We start from the raw sequence: 15,272 nt of genomic DNA on the forward strand, positions 1-15,272 counted from the left end.
TTCTTTTCATCTTCGCGTGTTCTAATATTTTTTTCTCCTTACTTCTCATATTAAATTTTAACTCTTACTTAACAATTTCTCACAAAATTTTCTTTTTAAGTCAATATTTACCAAAAATGGGTAAAAAAAATTAAATCAATTTTCTTTATTTGTTATTAGCATTTTACATCACACACAATCTTTCTTGATATATGGAATTCAATTTATTACACTTTTTTTCTTATTCAACTTATTCCTTCATCTTCTTTCTCTAACCTTAGTTTTTTTATCTTCCAACTAATTCTAATTATAAGTTTCTTTGTTTCTTTCTTCATTTTTTTTACAATATCTCAGGCGTAACTATTCAAATACCGTACTTCAATTACTCAATTTGACAGTACAAATTTTACGCCACCGACGGGGCTTGAACCGAGTACCTCGGCGTGCAGGGCGAGCATGCTACCCACTACGCTACGCTCGCCCCGGTATAATACTCAAAAACTCACAATTATATGTAATAATAATATTAATCTGATTCATACAAATTCATAATATTAAAAATTTGATGTTTTTGAGAATATATTTATACGTAAGAGCAATATATTTGTTGTTAGAAATATTTAAGTCAAATTATTCCACTTATACTTATTTTTTTACAGATACAAATACAATATTAATTTATTTATATTATAAACAAATTAATTATTTATAAATTCAATAGTTACTAGTTGAAAGTGGCATTTTGCCTCACGCTCGTTATGCGCAAATCCGACGAATCCGACTCCCCATTTAAAATAACTCAAGTTTTCTGCATTCTAGTTGATGTTGGTATTTTGCCTTTGGAAAGTTACATGAACTTCCAGATATGTGTAAATAATCGACTTAATAAAAAATATTAATTTATGAGTGATTAAAAGTATTCCGAGTGGATTTATTACACATAATTGAAAACGAACGAACACTATATGGTTATACCAAGTAAATCGTCTAATTTTAATTTTAACAAACGTCAAAAAATCTTTCGCACAGTTTTTGATTTTTTAAAATCGATTCGGTAGTATAAGCTTAAATGTGGACGAAAAGTTTAACACTTTTTTTCAAATTACAAAGAAACGGGTCGGCAGATCGTCGCACAAAACAATAGTCCTCATTGAGATACATCAAATGGCTTTTTAATTTCTGAAATCGGTTCAGGCGTTTTTGAGCAAACGTCGATGAAAGGTCTAATATTGACAAATGCCAAAAAAACAATACGAATTTTTGCAAACTTTGAAGGATTTTTAAAATTAAACGACTTGTCGTAGGGCCGTAATATTTTAGTATGAAGGCTATGGCATCTACCGTCAAAAAAAATCGTAAAAATCGTCGAAAAAAAATGTTTTAACACTATCACAGGAAAGCGGGCCTATCTTTACCAAAAACTAATCAGCACGATTCCCAACGAATGAATGAATGAATGAATTTTCAAAATCGATTCAGAATTGCGGGCTGAAACTTTTCACTTTTCCGCGATTTACAAAGAAACGGTTCGGCCGGCCGTAGCGCAAAACTGACAAACGAATAGTACTCATCGAGATGCATCGAATGGTTTTAAAATTTTTGATATCGGTCCAGCCATTTTTGAGAAAACGTCGATTTACGGCAAAAAAATTGTTCATATACACACACACACACATACTTTTTCTAAATTTGGTCTCATTCGATTCAGAATGGCTTGAAACGTCGAGAAAACATAAAATTAGCTAATCGGATTTTTTAATGAAAACATAAATGGTGAGGTAAAAGTTTGAAAATTGGTATATAAGATGATGAAAAAAACCTTAAAGTGGCATTTAAATATATGGATATTTAATTTTGTCATTTTCATTCTTCGTTTTACAATTTTCAGAACTTATTTTAATTAGTATTAAAAACGTGGTTTATTTGCGGTTTTATTTCCGATTAAAAAACGCCTAAAAATGAGATAATGTAGAGTGACTATTACATGAGATAATAAAAGCAAAAGTAGTAAACTTACGTCGGCAAGCATTAGTTTGTTTTCCCAGAGCAGGTTTCCAAGGTAAATCGTTGAAGAAGTCTTCACATACTTCGCAATTGAAACCGCGAGTGTTATGCGTGCATTCGCAGCGGCCATGGACCATGTCAGTCTTGGAAGGGGCTCCTGTTAAGGGCAGACATCGTGATGCATGCCCATAACAAGAACAAGATCCACGAACTACCATATCCGTAATTGCGTAATAGTATTTCTCTTGGATTTCATCCCGGTTGTCTAGCAAGTCATCGCCAAGTGTATGCAGCTTTGTAAAATTTACTCGTAAGTTTGTCATTTTCAACAAATTTTGAACCTCCAGAGAATATGGGTCATCAATATGAAGGTTTGGCGGTAAAACTCTAAAGATGATTTCACCGTCTGTCGAAGGATCAACATTCGAATATCGCGATTCGCAAACGACATCGGTCAACTTGCGCGATGGATGCGTTGGCACATTCGGAAAGCTCTCCTGGCAATTATGTGCGAAATACCGATAAACTTGCCTGAAATAATGAAATTTATATGTATATACTCACACACGGTGACGGTGATATTTTAATATAAAGTGTTTCGAAATACGAGCCGCCAAAAGAGCGATTCGTTGGTTCGACATACAAGCAAAATTCAAGATAAGAGCTTGAGCAAGTAAGCGTTTTCTAGAAAAATGCTGATGGCAAAACAAAAATATGGTAAACCTCGTCCGTTGTAACAGTGATTTTCCTATTATAGAAATATTTTGTTTTATGATAGTAAATTATTTTATAGTTTCAAGTCATTTCAATTATATATGAATCAATATGAATTATGTAGTAACTAGTAACAGATCCACGCGATGTTCAGTGTGCATTCTTTTTTTGCTTTTTAAAAAATATCATTTACTTTTATGTAAGGATGTATGCGCGTAACACATCATAGATGTGTACTAACAAGAAATAGTAAATTTATTTTTAATATTCAAAAGACTTAACAAAAAGCACAGTGCTGGAACAAATTAATAGCATTTCAATGTGGGAAAAATTGCTTTGCGATACGAGCGTGGTTACGGAACGAATTAAGCCAGTGATTTCCAACCTGTGGGGCACGCCCCCTGGGGGGCGCCATACCGTTCCAAAGGGGGCGCAAAGCTGTTTCAAAAATATTATTTTTAAATGCTGAGTAAGTGTCAAAAACAAATAAGCAAAATACTTAAAGTACTTCTAAGAGTGTTTGAGCTCAAAAAAGAAATTGCTATATTTCTTGCTGATAACAAAAGAAACGGAGCAATCTTGTTTTAGCACACAAAGTTCCTCGCAAAATTTTGCGTATTTAGTTGATATTTTTCAAAGACTTAGCGATATAAATAAATCAATGCAAGAATCTCAAATTCGTGCTTTTGTTCAGAAAGACAAGATTACGGTTTTTATGAAAAAATTAAAACTGTGTATAGCTAATATCAAATGACTTTATAACTTTAACATGTTTCCCACTTTTAAAATTACTTGTGTTACTGATGAAATAGAAGTAAGTAAAGATCTTATTATTATATCAGCCATATGACTAGTCTACGAAACCAATTTTCGCATTACTTTATCTAATTACGTCCAAATACGAATGGATTAGAAATCATTGAGAAGTCATTGAGAAACATGATGATTTTGGTCATTCAACAGCAGAGCAGAAAATGATAATTGATTTATCTAGTGATAGCACATTGAAGCAGATGTTTTAGGACGAAAATATATCATTGAGTTTTGGTTACCAGTAAAGGATGATTTTCCTACTTTGACAAATAATGCTTTAGAAATTTTATTACCATTTGTGAGGTCTTACTTATGTGAAACAGAAAATTCTTACAATAAATAGTTATGTTTGTATGTATATTTTTTATAATACTTTGTATTATTTGGCATAATTTCAGTTATATTAAGTATACTTCAATTAAATTGTTAGAAAAATAAGAAGGGGGGGGCGCAATATTTTTTTCATTCGAAAGGGGGGCGCAAGAAAGAAAAGGTTGGAAACCGCTGAATTAAGCTCTTATATCGACGTACCACTGTATAAATACAACTTACCATGTGCGTCCAAAGTCGTATGATCTCTCGATAAGCATAGCAGCAGGCCGAAAAGTTTTGAACACAATGATAAGATGGGTGAAGTGAAATTCGGCCTCCATATCCAACTGTATTGTCACATTTTCTTTACCATTTTCTGACTGCCACCAGGATCTCTTGCGAGTTCTATATGAAATATAATACAAGTAATGCAGAAAAAATACTCATAACATAATAAGAAAAAATATTTTTCGCCTGAAAATGACATTCTTATATAATTTTTTTCATTCATATATTAGAATTTAGTTAAGACTTATTTTTCAGTGAAAAACATCTGCGGAGAGTACGGAGAAAAAGTGATAAAAGTCTAAGAGGGAATGTTATCTATCCCTTTTTGACAGCAGATGGTTAAATATTTTCATAAGATTGTTCATTGATATTAATAAAAAGATTGCTACAAGGAGAGGTACTATATGTTATCATACCTATAGGCTGGAACTTGTAAATTTTGTCGTGTTAGAAGCATCATTATTATGTATTATTGATTTTGTTCGAAACTTTTAATCTTTTTTTTAAGATCTTTTTTGTTTTAAAGATTTTCCAATATTTTTTTATAATTCCCACAATGAATAATAAAACAATAATTAAAAAATGAAAATTTCAAAAATCTATAAAAAAACTTGTCAATTTTTTTATGTAAAAAACAATATACTGAAATCAGATACTAACAAGACAAGACAAAAGCTTAACTGGGAAAATGAGTTTATCATCTTGAGAAATTAATGTTAGAAAAATATGCTTAAAAAATTTGATGCAAGACAGCTTTTTGATTGATTAAGTGTAATATAATAATAGTAAACCATAAGATATATTAAAAACACTTTTCACATTACAATAAAAAATATTGAAACTCTAAATAATATAAAAGCACATTTTTATTAACTTCTCAAAGAAGAAGTTTGTTTTCACCCGAAAATCCGATTTGCTAATTTTATATTTTTGATATTTAGAGTCATTCTGATTCGTTTGAGACCAAGATTAGAATAAGTATACGTAAGAAGTGCGTATGTGAGTCTAGTTTAGACTTAAAAAATCACTTTTTTTCGAACAAATGTCTACTCGCTTCGTTAGTAATTATATAAATATATAAATCGTAACTTATTAACTTCCCGTAGGGTAAGTTATAGTAATCGCAAAAAATCGAAAATGAAATTTTTTATATATCTTTACGTTTCAAAGGTTTCTGAATATTTTGGCACAGCTTAGAGAAAATGGATGTATGTGTGTGCGTGTGTGTGTGTGTGGATACAAATTCTCGTCGACTATTTCGGGAACACGGATCAACCCATTTGAATAATTTAAAAAACATTCGATTTGTATTGATAAGGAAACGTACTGATTAGTTTTTGTCGAAGGCAGGTCTAGCAGTACCAAAGATACGGGGCAAAAAGTGCCAAAAACGGTACCTCAGTTTTTAAGAGAACGAATCGTCCGATTCTAATAATTCAAAAAAGATTGTACTTGTATTGACAAGATGAAAAACTGATTAATTTTTTGGGAAGGCAAGTCAAGTAGAAAAAGTTAAAAAAAGCCATTTGGTCAAAAATAATTATTAGACATATGCATATCAAATTATCAGATATTTTAATAATGTATATCAATTTTGTTCACATTTCTATGAGTGTATCATTTGTCCGTTAGACGGCGACGCGGCGCTTACGCGTTTCGATAATTCGTCTCTATGCAGCTAAAGCAGTGTGATTGATTTGGAAAAAAGTTCGAAATTTCCAAAAAATACCAAGATCAAATAAAAAAACATTTTCAAAGTTTGTTTTTCCAAAAAAGTCATTTTTTTTTAAAAATTTAAAATTTCTCAAAAATCAATTTTTTTCAAAGATTAAAAAAAAATCGTTTTTAAAAAAACTTTTGGTACGGAAAGTTCCTGCAATTTGCCTTAAGGCACGATGCCATACACCACTAGTTCATATAAATTTTCAAAAAATATCACTTACCCAGGTTGATGCCTATAAACAATATTGCCAATTCGATGATTCAGGAGCGGATTGCTCTCCGTATTAGGTGATGTATTACACCAAAAGCACTTTTTGGGATCCTCCAGATGAGATACAATGCAATATCGCTGCTGGCCATTCAGTCCACAAGTGGACGATGCATGTAATCTATCTTCTCGACCCAGCAACAAGTTTCCTGTATTTGGATAACATGAACTCTGTTCACATGGATGCAATCTTATTGGAGTATGGCCTGTAAAAATTCAAAAAAATAATTTCTTTTCATTACGATTTCACATTCATTACATTAAGAAAATAAAATAAAATCAAATCATGTATTATAATACTTACCGCGATATGATGATGAATAAACTGTATTTCGGGCATATTGACCAGTGACCGCTCCTGAAAATTATATTCAAAATAATATTAAAATTTAGATATTTTATAAATATTCACTGATAAACTTATCAAATCGCAAAATAAAAAAAGACAATAATTAATAAAAAAACATGATGTCGAATGCAAATAAAAAAATATTTATTAAATAACATTTTTCTATATCTTTAGAACAGTTACTACTAATTTTCTATATATTTACTACGATTAGAACAAAAAATGAATTGGAGTGGCCCAAAAAGCAATTAAAATAGCACACAAATCTTTCAAAAACCAGGGTAGAACCGATTTAGTAGCAAGAGCAAAAATGGACATAAAATCTATTAAAAAAAATAACATTAGTACATAAATATACAAAACTATTGTATATCCTTGTTAAATTTTGATCATATATTTTATAGCGATTTGAAATAGTTCAGTCACTTGATTCTTGGACCAACAATGCAAAAAAATAAATAACTTACCTAAAAAAATACTAATAAGAAAAGATTTCAGAACACTGATGTAAACCAGGTCCATCATGCAGGACCCCTACTTGAAGCTGTAAAATAATAGCAAAATTTTACTCAATATTGCGAATTACTTAATAGAGACATGTAATTATTGTCAATATATCTGTGCATTTTTTGATAAAATAAAATAAATGATAAAAATATAGAAAATTATCATTAGTTAAACTTGTTACAAAATGTTGTTTGTACTTAATTTATTTCAAAAATGAATTCTTCTTTACCTCACTACAATTGTATTTTTAATTCATTCAATTTTTAAAATCTATATTTATATATTTAATATTGTACTTTTATACTTATAATTAGTGGAAGTTATATTTAATATAAGTACGTTTCATCCGGTCAGTATGATTATAGATTACACTTATGATGTTCTTATATATGGTATGTATGTATGTATGTATATTTATATATATATATATATATATATATATATTTATATATATATATATATGTATGTATGTATGTATTTATAATGTATATTTATATATAGATTCGGAAACGAAATGCAAATATCTTTATAACCTAGGGTAGAGCGGGGCACAATGGCCCAATTTGACTTTAAACGAACGAACTATATTGTGAAAACCAAACCAATTATATCACAACAAATAACACATATCAAAACAAACAACTATCTGACTATGTTCAGTGAAACTAACCAGCTAATTCATCATTTTAGAAATATGTTGTTTTTCTATTTTTAAAACAAATATAACCTGTTTACCATGCTTACCAAAAAGGGTTAAAATGGGATGGTCAGGGGTAAACAGATCCAATGTCTTACTTTTAATTTTAAAGGAATTTTACGAAATGATAGTTATATTATTCAAACAATGCAAAATGTGCATTGGGTGCAAAGTGTCACGGGTATATTTGTTTACAGAGATAGTACTGTATATAACCTTGATCTGGTATTTAGCCAAAAAAATATCGTCAGGGTTGAAATAAATATTTATTTAACTCATCTCTGTAAATTTTATTTTTTTAACATAAATTACTTTTTTATTTACTATTTTTTATTGTTTACACTTTGCCAAGGTAAAGGCTCAATTGGTCCTTTTAACCCCACCCACTTGTAAGTTTTTCTAAAGGCTATGTAAATAAAATTGTTGAATCTAACAAAAAAAATAACAATACATCTCATAAAACAATTGAATAACGTATACTTAAAAATATATCAAGGTCTCGTAAATTTTTGGATTTCCACCAATCTTGAATATTTTTAAAACTCATAAATTCTTCATACAAACGATATTCGCCTTTAACCTAAACTGGGAGTGCATATTAACAGAAATGTTATTACTTATAATTAGTAAATTAAAACTTAATAAAAACCTTTCAGTTACGGACTAAAATTATTATTTTTATAAAAATGCTATTACACATTTAATCTTCTATATATATAAAAATAAGTCGGGTTTTCCTTCCTGACGAAATAACTCCAGAACGCACGAACCGATTTCGACAATTTTGCATTCATTGGAAAGGTCTTGGGCTCCGCAAGGTTTATAGCGAAGAAAATTAGTGGGGCATGGCATCGTGCCCTAATGCAAATTGCTGGAACTTCACGCACCGTAATTAAAAATTCGCAATAAGATTATCTTCTATATTATAAAAATAGCCGGTTTTCTTTCCGATCAAATTTTTCCTTTTCAAATATAAAACAAACAAAATATTTCTTCATCTTTCTCACGAAACCATCTGGTGGCGAAACGGAGTTTGTCGGGTTTGCTAGTTTTTTATATAATTAAGTATTCAATATCATTATACAATGCAAATTTAACCTATAATTTTTGCTGCAAAATATTATTTGATATTTAATTTTTAGAACAAAAATCGTTTTTTTCAAATGTCCAATCATTCAAAAAACATTTAATAATAATAATATTTTATAACGCCAAATTTCCCAAAGTTGTACATTTATTTTCAAGAAATTAAAAATTAACTAGTTGAAAGTGGCATTTAGCCTTAAGGCAAGTTGCATGAACTTCCCGAAATGTGTAATAATTGACTTAATCAACCAAAATTGTGATTTAGATATTTAGATAAAATTTTCAACCATTTATTTCGAAAATAGGGTTATCGTTAAATCTAAACAGCGATTTCTAATAGAATTTTCTCAAACAGATTAAAATTATCAACAAATTAAAAACAAATTAAAAAGTGCTTGAATGTCCGAAAATTATAGCTCATTTTAATTTTAATGAATTGATAATGTTTGACTCATCACATCACAGAAGCAACTTTTGATACAAATTTTATATATTTTCTCAAACTTCGATAAATTTTTAACATTAAACTATTTGTCGTAGGGCCGTAACATTTTAGTAGGATCTATAAGACCGTGATATTAATTAATTAATTAATCATACATCCGCAAAATATAAAAAATAAGGCAACCACTGTTTATGAGCACACTATATATACAACGATGCATTATTTTCATATAATACATTTATTTTATTTTCTGTTCTCTAGTTAAAATTTATAATCGTCGTCAGAGCTAAAACTTGCTGACAACGAAGCATTATCCGGCAGACAAAAAGATAAATTGTTACGAAAACTTAACGCTTCCAAATTCCAAAAAGTAATGATTATTTGTCAGAAGATAAATTCTCCCGCAGAGATTTCAATTAATTAGTTTGGAGAAATACAAAGAAACGTTCGAAATAAATATTTCAGATAAACAATTGATTATACGTTATATATTAATGAAACGATTATTTATGACTAATATTCAAAATTAATCAGACAATCAGAGTATAAGCGAGCTCCATGTAACTACAAATGGTAATATTAGGTTCCAATTACTTTTTAAGTTTCTTGCTAATTCGAATAAACAAATTTCAAATCATGGTGGGTGGCAATTTGCCTTAAGGCCGTGGTTTCCAACCTGTGAGACGCGTCGAAAATATAAAAAATTTTGAACTATTTTGAATGATGATGAATGAAAAAATGTACGAATAAATAATTCTTTTTTAATATTAACTTGTAGTCTGATAATTAACTTCCCGAAGAAGATGTTTTCATAAAAAATGCGATTCGCTAATTTTAGGTTTTCTCGATGTTTCAAACCATTCTGAACTGAATGAGACCAAATTTAGAAAAAGTATGTGTTTGTGTGCGTGTGTGTCAACAGATTTTTTGCCATAAATCGACGTTTTCTCAAAAACGGCTGCACCGATTTCAAAACTTTAAAAGCCATTCGATGTATCTCGATGAGGACTATCGTTTGTCAGTTTTGTGCGACGATCTGCCGAGCCGTTTCTTTGTAATTTGAAAAAAGTGTTAAGCTTTTCGTTCACATTTAAGCTCATACTACCGAATCGATTTTAAAAAATCAAAAACTGTTCGAAAGATATTAGTTGGAAATGATACTGGTTAGTTTTAGGTGAAAATCTACCGAGCCGTTTTCTTGTAATTAACTGTTGAAAAAAAATTTTAAGCCAATTTTTATGGAACTTCTCTTGGCTATATATACCATGGTCTTATAGAACTAAAATATTACAGCCTTACGACAAGTAGTTTAATTTTAAAAATAAAAAATATTAAGTTTGAGAAAGTGAGAATTTTCTTAACATTGGTTAAAATTAAAATTAGACGATTCACTTGGTATAACGATAGAGTACTTGGTCTTAATGAACATACTTAACCATTAAATTGCTACGGAAACTGGTACAATTATAAAAATTGTTGATTTTTGAACATGTTCTTTTAGAAAATACTCCGAGTTGATTAATTACACATGTCGGGAAGTTCATGTAACTTGCCTCAAGGCAAATACGAATACCAACTAGTTAAATTATAATATAAGTTAAGTATTAATGAACGAAAATCGTTAAAAAAAAAAGGAGCGTGCAACAACTTTTTTTATATATTGGAAACCACTGCCTTAAGGCAATGTTAAGGATATGTTTGAATAATGAGAATTGAATTTTGAAACTTTCAAAATTATGATCCATTATTCCAAACTGATTTTTGAATTTTTATAATTAAACCACTTTTCTTAGACAGGAAATGTGCTATATTCATAGAGACCATAAAATTTATCATTATACAAAGTTTTGTCGGCCGATCTTTACTAAAAACTAATCATAAACCGATAAACAATGATTTTACAAAAAAAAGGTTTGCATTTTGTTTAATATGTATAAAAATATAAAGTTTTTGTATAATCTTGAATTTTTTGACAATTTTTAGTTTTTTCTCAAGTTTTTTTTTTAATTTTGAATTTCTTGAAAATAAATGTACAACTTGTGGAAATTTTGAATTTTAAATTATATATTAAATGTTTTTTGAATGATTGAATATTTGAAAAGTAGACATTTGTTTTGAAAATCAAATATGAATTAATACTTTGAAGCAAATATTGCAGATTAAACTTGCATTGTATAATGATACTGAATCCTGCGATTCTCAACTGATACATTTTAAAATGCTTTTAAAGTTTCAACATCAGATCAAGATTTTTGGCAAAATTGTGGGTAAAAAATTTGCACAAATTACTAAAATAAAAATTGCACAATTTCCTAAAAATGATAACTTTTTGAAAGATGTGGTATATAGGGAGTTTTTTTTACATTTTCTTCATGCAGGTAAATAACTTTTTCGTTGTTATTTCAATTTCTTTTTTTCGTTCGTTTTTATTTTAATGTTTCTTTATATAATCCTTCATTTATAATTTTTATATATCAACTTTTTTGTTTATCTTTTAACCAAGATCATATTCTTCACAGATGTCCTGATGAACAAGATTGAAAATAGTTCCTAAATATTTTTGGAGAAATTTCTATTTTTTATCTTCTTTTGAGGCACTACACACAAATTCAATATAAGCATTTACAATTCAAATATATAATCACATTTTTCCCCATATATATAATTATTTATTTATATATCTCTCTGTATTCACATATTTAGATATTTTTAACTTCCCGTAGGGTAGTTATAGTAATGGGCCGAAAATCGAAAATGAAAATTTTTGCATTTATCGACGTTTTAAAGGTTTCTGAACATTTGGCATACCTCAGAAAAAATGGATGTGTGTGTGTGTTTTGTATGTCCGCATTTTTTCGTCCACGTTTTCGGGCTCACGGATCAACAGATTTGAATGGTTTAAAACACATTCGATTCCTCTTAATAGGGAGATGTGCTGATTAGTTTTTGGCAAAGGCAGGTCCAGCCGTTACGGAAATATGGAGCAAAGAGTGCAGAAAATAGAAATTGAGTTTTTGAGAGGACGGATCATCCTATTTGTATGATCCAGAAAGCATTCAGTTCGAAATGACGGGAAAAAGTGGTTATTAGTTTTTGGCAAAGGTAGGCCCAGCGATTTCGGAGATACATAGCTAAATGTTAAAAAATAGCAGTTTTTGAGAGAACTAAGAGTCCGGTTTAAATGATTCAAAGAACTTTCTGCTTGTTTCAACAAAATAAAAGCTTTTGGAAAAAAATTTTTTGTTTCTAATTTTTTTTTTAAAAATATTTTTGTGATTTTGGATTTAAAATTCAAAAAATTACCCAGGCTAAGACTAAAGTTAAGCATTTATCCAAATGCGTTTAGACTGTTTATGTACTAAAGCATTTTTCCAATTTTGTGAAAACTATTGAAAAATGTGAAAATGTCGCCAAGCTAAGCACAGTATAAGTGAAAATGTCGCACAGAATTATTTGCAAATGCGTTTAGACTGTTCATGAACTGGAGCACTTTTTCAATTTTGTGCAAATTAGGCAACTATTTTTTTTTTTTGAAATTGTATTCGAAATGAAATAATGATTGTAACATTTAATTTGCTCAAATATAACAAGATAACAAAAATAATGAAAGTTACAGTATTTGTAATAATATATTTGAAAACGTTTAAAATTTCTCGAAAATTTCATTACGGTACGAGATTTGCCAGCAATTTGCCTTAAGGCACGATGCCATACACCACTAGTTTCATTGCAATTTGCAGATCCACTGATGATGACATAGAATCACAAGTTGAAATGTACGATATAACAAAGATTCTCAAAAATCTGTTTTTTCATGTAATTCGTTTAAAGATTTGATACATACATACATACTCATATGTATATATATATATATATATATATTATATATATATATATATGCATATATAATATACACTATGAATTATTTCTCCGCTTTTTCGACAATACAAAAATCGAAACAATATTAGGTAAACAAACATAATTTCATATTATTGCTGTTTTCATTTTGCCATCACATTTTCCAATGAAACAATTTTAAAATTAGCCACAAACTGTTTAAACAATCATAATTAAGCTTATTATAAATCCATTTGCAATGACAGGGAAATGAAAATGTTTTTAACTCACAATTGCCTTGATAAGTTGAGGGCACAAGAGGAACACATAAACAATAACATTTATACGAAGACACTATTATAACCTAGAAACGTGTGTCTAACAGCTAACACTGAACCAAAACATAAAGCTCGAAAGTTGCAAGAAGAGAAGAACGACTGTGGCGAGCGGACGAGGCGGCAGGTTGATATTCCAGCGGCATGGATGCGATTGTCCATATCTTATGCTGTCGGATGGATTCGTTCTTATTCGTTCTTGTTCGGTCGATCGTATGTCGTACAATCGTACATCGTACAATAGCACAAGATGAAGATACGGAATCTGTGCTATGCTATCTGCTTTTACTCCTGTTACCATGATCTGAGAGCTTTGAGCGCGGGTGTGGATCTGTGTATCATTTGTTCAGTGAATTTAATAGTGAACCAAACGTTTTGTTCTAGCTTGAAGCAACAAGTCTATTTTCTAAGATAAATATTGTGCTTTAGTAAAAGTACATTTCACCGAGAGCTTTTACTAAAGCTACATTTTTTTAATAGTTGATTTGAATTTAAATTATAAACCAGGTGTAAGTGGCATTTTGCCTTATGGCAAGTTGCAAAAACTTCCCGATATGTGTAATTAATATGACATAACTACTAGTAGTGCATGGCATCGTGCCTTAAGGCAATTTGCTGGAACTTTCCGTATCGAAAATTAAAATTCTTAACAAAGCTTTAAAATTTTTTGAAATATTGAGAAATTTTTGAAAACATTGAGAAAACTAGTGGGGCGCATAGCATTGTGCTTTAAGGCAAATTGCTCGAACTTCCCGTACCGTAACGAAATGTTCGAGGAATACTGAATGTTTTATTAACTAATTAAATTGAAAAAATGTGTTTAAAAATCAATTATTTTCTTAAAACAAGCAGAAAGTTCTTTGAATCATTCAAATCGGACGCTTAGTTCTCTCAAAAACTGCCATTATTTGCACATTTAGCTCTGTATCTTCGAAATGGCTGAGCCTGCCTTTGCCAAAAAACTAATAACCACTTCTCCCAATCATTACTAATTGAAATGTTGTTTAGATGATTCAAATCGGATGCTCAGTTCTCTCAAAAACTCTATTTCTATTTTGTGCACTTTTTGCTCTTTATCTCTGTAACTGCTGGACCTGCCTTTGCCAAAAACTAATCAGCACATCTCCCTATCAATAGGAATCGAATGTTTTTTGAACCATTCAAATCGGTTGATCTGTGCGCCCGAAAACGTGAACGAAAAAATGCGGACACACACACACATATACAGTCTGGGATGCTAAAGGCATTTCCTTCGCTATACGAAAAAAACAACACACACACATCCATTTTTTTGAGGTATGCCAAAATGTTCAGAAACCTTCAAACGTCGAGAAATATTTTTTTATATGTTTTGAATTTTGAATTTTTTCAAAGCAATCGAAGATAATCGATTTTCGAAGCGCGTAAGCGCCGTGTTGCAGTGTAACGGATACGGACCCATAAAATGTAAACAACAATTTTTTCTAGGTATTAAATATACACGTGATGTGTGTGGGAGGGAGTATTATTTTAAATATCACCACGTATCGCCAAAAGGGAGGGGTGGGGGTCAAAAATTCTTAGAAATCGCTTACGTGATTGATGGACGCCCCCCCTACGTGTTAACAGTAGGAATTGAATGTTTTTTTTAATTATTAAAATCGGTTGATCGGTGTTCCCGAAATCGTCGACGAAAATTTGTATCCGCACACACACACACATATATATATGCATTTTTTCTAAGGTATGCCAAAATGTTCAAAAACCTTTGAAACGTAAATATATATATAAAAATTTTCATTTTCGATTTTTTTGCGATTACTATAACTTACCCTATGGGAAGTTAAATATAATTAAGAGAGAATCATTGCATTCTTGATCCTCCCCCACCAATGTCACAAAAAATGCGGAGGTTTTTTTTTATAATATTATACCCA

At 30.1% G+C, this 15,272-nt stretch overlaps 1 protein-coding gene across 1 annotated transcript in view; it reads right to left on the reverse strand.

Annotated features, from left to right (window-relative positions):
• The window catches only part of LOC113374925 (laminin subunit beta-1-like), a 34,572-nt gene extending 21,212 nt beyond the window's left edge, over positions 1-13,360 (reverse strand). Inside the window, exons 1-6 of the mRNA XM_026614885.1 lie at positions 13,313-13,360; positions 6,917-6,993; positions 6,405-6,458; positions 6,054-6,306; positions 4,063-4,227; positions 1,997-2,514 (exon numbers count right to left, since the gene is read on the reverse strand). Of these exons, the coding sequence (XP_026470670.1) occupies positions 1,997-2,514; positions 4,063-4,227; positions 6,054-6,306; positions 6,405-6,458; positions 6,917-6,974 (1,048 nt within the window). The 5' untranslated portion in view covers positions 6,975-6,993; positions 13,313-13,360. The remainder of the gene's footprint in view (positions 1-1,996; positions 2,515-4,062; positions 4,228-6,053; positions 6,307-6,404; positions 6,459-6,916; positions 6,994-13,312) is intronic.
• Positions 13,361-15,272: the final 1,912 nt, after the last annotated feature.

The sequence above is a fragment of the Ctenocephalides felis genome, unplaced genomic scaffold, assembly GCF_003426905.1.
Source record: "Ctenocephalides felis isolate EL2017-DRISC unplaced genomic scaffold, ASM342690v1 CF-g0.4_SCAFFOLD_01886, whole genome shotgun sequence".
In the NCBI taxonomy this organism is placed as follows: domain Eukaryota; kingdom Metazoa; phylum Arthropoda; class Insecta; order Siphonaptera; family Pulicidae; genus Ctenocephalides; species Ctenocephalides felis.